This window comes from Mesocricetus auratus, unplaced genomic scaffold (assembly GCF_017639785.1).
Source record: "Mesocricetus auratus isolate SY011 unplaced genomic scaffold, BCM_Maur_2.0 Super-Scaffold_100025, whole genome shotgun sequence".
Classification (NCBI taxonomy): domain Eukaryota; kingdom Metazoa; phylum Chordata; class Mammalia; order Rodentia; family Cricetidae; genus Mesocricetus; species Mesocricetus auratus.
The window spans coordinates 2895486-2899120 of record NW_024429206.1 but is presented as its reverse complement, the minus strand read 5'-3'; the positions used below and the strand labels follow the sequence as shown (position 1 = coordinate 2899120).

At 44.7% G+C, this 3635-nt stretch overlaps 1 protein-coding gene across 1 annotated transcript; it reads left to right on the top strand.

Annotated features, from left to right (window-relative positions):
- Nucleotides 1-2881: 2881 nt before the first annotated feature.
- LOC121133962 (peptidyl-prolyl cis-trans isomerase A-like) lies at nt 2882-3308 on the top strand. Its single transcript, XM_040731356.1, has one exon. It carries the CDS (start codon nt 2882-2884, stop codon nt 3287-3289), a length of 408 nt encoding a protein of 135 aa, XP_040587290.1. The 3' UTR covers nt 3290-3308.
- The last annotated feature ends 327 nt before the right edge of the window (nt 3309-3635 follow it).

Sequence of the window (3635 nt, the reverse complement as noted above, 5' to 3'; positions counted from 1 at the left end):
ATTAAAGGTGTATACTAGGGCTGAGCCACACCACAACTAGAAACAGGTTTTTTCAACAAATAATGCAACCTCAGAGTTCACAGTATGATTAGATATCCCGCAACAAAAGGCAACAGGCAGAGAGGGAGTGGGAGAGAGAAGGGGGGAAGGGAGGGAGGGAGAGAGAGAGATTGAGATTGGGCCTGGTGTGGGCTTTGAAACCCCAAAGCTCACCCCTGTTGATAGACTTTTTCCAACAAGGCCAAACTTCCCAGTCCTTCCCAAACAGTTTATCAGCTAGGGAGTAAGAATGCAAACATAAGAGCCAGTGGGTACCAATCTCATTCAAACCACCATAGGAGGATAGCAAATTTGAGGTAAGATTGAGTTATACAGAGTTCTCACCTAGCCTGGGCTTTGTAGTGAGCCCTTGTCTCAAAAATTGAAAGCAAAGCAGAGAGAGGAAGGGGAGAAAAGAAGACATTAATAAATGTGATTATGTAAAAAAATTTAAATCACCAAAATACTTCACATGGATAACTAGGAAATTTATTTCCTAGTAACTTACTAACAGAGGGGCTAGTCTTTTATAATAACAGGAGTGCTCAGAACAGACAAGGTTGCCAAACAGACATGACAATCTGAGTACAATCCCTAGGACACACCTGAAGGTTTCTCTCTGCCCTTTACACAGGTCATGGCACAGACAACCCTCCCACAAGCCCCACACATATATGTACAGGGGGGTGGAGGGTGGGGGCAGGAACCTAGTAAATGACTAAGGAGACATTTGAATGCTCTGTTTATAGGAAAAGAAAGCCAAGTGGCATATGAACATAGAAAAGATGCATTTGTAAGCAGTAAGAAGACACAAACTGTCCATGCAGATGTCACAAAATTCCCATCATGACACCTGGAGGAAAAAGTAGTCTCAGTAGTCACTGCTTGATGGGGACCTGGGGACGACAGGAGTAAGGCAGATTGATACTCAAGGATGCTGCATGCAATGGCTATAGTGTTCAGCATCCCGTCGGTGGTGCTGACATGGTATATATGTGTTAAGTTACACTATGCACTCAGAGAAGGTAGATGGCCTCATTCCTTAGTAACTCCCAAATTAAAACCATCATATATATGCTGTACTGTGCAGCCAATTCTTACTTAACAGCTTATCAGGGGTCCAAAAAGTTTGTAAACATTGAAGATGCTGCAGGGATATGGGCATTGGCACATCACTGTGAAGTACAGACTCCCTGCTATGCCTGCGGGAAGCCAAGACAACCGCCAGAGGTATGCATGCACTTATCCATTGGCCTGGCCTCTCCATTTCTAGGTGCACACACTCCGTTTAAATAATTTCCTAGGTCCTGCCTTGACCATAAATTAAAACGACATGTTTGTTTGTTTTGTCTGACACAGAGTCTCTAGTTTTACTATTACTTTCTTTAATTATTTATTTTTGAGATTATAACATAGTTACATAATCTCCCCCTTCCCTTTCTGCCCTCCAAACCCTTGTATATGCCCCTTTGCTCACTTTCAAATTCATGTCCTCTTTTTAATTAATCATTCTATAGCTATATATGTATACGTGTGTGTATACATTATATATGTATGTGTGTGTATGTATACATTATACACACACACACACATATCCCTAAATACATAAACACAACTTGCTAAGTCTGTATAGTGGCACCTGTATGTAATGTGTATTCTTCCCGCCAGCCGCCTGGGTCCCATTGCTGCTTCAGCCCCCAAATAACACACGAGACATTATATTAATTATGAAGCTGTTGGCTGTTTGCTATGGTTTCTAACTGGCTAGCTCTGACTTAAATTGTTAACCCATAATTACTAATATATATATTTTATAAGGATTTATCTTTCTGAGAACGCCACATTTGCATTCTCTCCTCTAGGGATTACATGGTGACGACTCTCTTCACTCCATTTCCCAGAATACTCCTAGACTCCTAGTCCCACCTATCTTGCTTCCCTATTAGCCAACAGTGCTTTATTTACATATACACAGCAGGACTTCCCCCATCATCCTGTATGTATATATGTATATGTTTCAGCGCTGGCCATTTGGCATTGAATAACTAACTCTAAGTTCAGATAAACTACTAAACTAGACTGCTCAGTGGATAGAAAGAAAGGTTTACTGGGTATCAGACTGCCAAGGCCATAAGTGGGGGTGCACCCTAGGAGATCTGCTTTTCTGGTGAACGGAAGCTTTCCTTATGCTTGTTCATCCACTTAACCATTCTTCTGTTTCCCTAGCCAAAAGTCCTTGTTTCTGTTTAGGACAATGTCACCAGTGCTGCCATTTAGCGGAAGGTGTTGGACCAAAAATTCCAACCTTTTGTTCATGATAAGGGGAGATGAGCCCTCTTACTGGTTGGGGGCTTGAAAGTAGGGGAGTTTAAATTGCTGGTGCAAAACAGAGGCTCAGGCCAGCAGGCAATAGTAAGAACTCTGAAGAAATTCCATCAGAAGCGTCTGGTTTACTGACTGTCAGGTAATGTCATCTGGAAGAACGTGAAGAGATGGTGCTGTCATATTATGAGAAGGGTAGAGACCAATGCGCTGAGGAGAGGGTTCCAAAGGAGACCACGGGAGAATCTTGGAGTCAGCCTCTGGAGACATAGTTTTCACTTGGCTAGACTGGCTCACACTGGCAAGTGCAGACAGAGTTCACAGTTCTGCAGGACTGTCTGGGCATAACAAGATGAGCCTGCTTTGGAGCAGTTGCAGGGCTGCAGCTGATTCCAGGATGGTGTCTGCCTGCTGAGTGAAAATCTGCTGGGACAGATATAGACTAGGGCAGAAGATAGCATTAAGAAGCTCCAGGGGGCTTTGCAGACCCTGCTGTCCCCTGTCGCCTCTCCTTGCAGCCATGGTCAATCCCATCGTGTTCTTCGACATCGCGGCCAATGGCGAGCCCTTGGGCGGCGTCTCCTTCGAGCTATTTGCAGACAAAGTTCCGAAGACAGCAGAAAACTTTTGCACTCTGAGCACTGGAGAGAAAGGATTTGGATATAAGGGTTCCTCCTTTCACAGAATTATCCCAGGATTCATGTGCCAGGGTGGTGACTTCACACACCATAATGGCACTGGCGGCAGGTCCATCTACGGAGAGAAGTTTGAGGATGAGAACTTCATCCTGAAGCACACAGGTCCTGGCATCTTGTCCATGGCAAATGCTGGACCAAACACAAATGGTTCCCAGTTTTTTATCTGCACCGCCAAGACTGAGTGGCTGGATGGCAAGCACGGGGTCATCGGGAAGGTGAAAGAGGCATGAGCATTGTGGAGGCCATGGAGTGTTTCGGGTCCAGGAACGGCAAGACCAGCAAGAAGATCACCGTTTCCGACTGGGCAACTCTAATTCTTCTGATTCGCGGGCCTATTACCCACCAGACCATTCCCTCTGTAGCTCAGGAGAGCATCCCGCCTCCACCCCATCTGCTTGTAATGCCCCGTAATCTCTGCTCTCACTGAAATTCTTTGGGTTCCATATTTTCCTTATTCCTCTCAAGTCTAGCTGGATTGCAGAGTTAAGTTTATGATTATGAATAAACCTAAGTAAAAAAAAAAGCTTCAGGGGCTGGGCGAGGGTCTTTACTTGCTACTTGCAGGTCTGTCTCTCT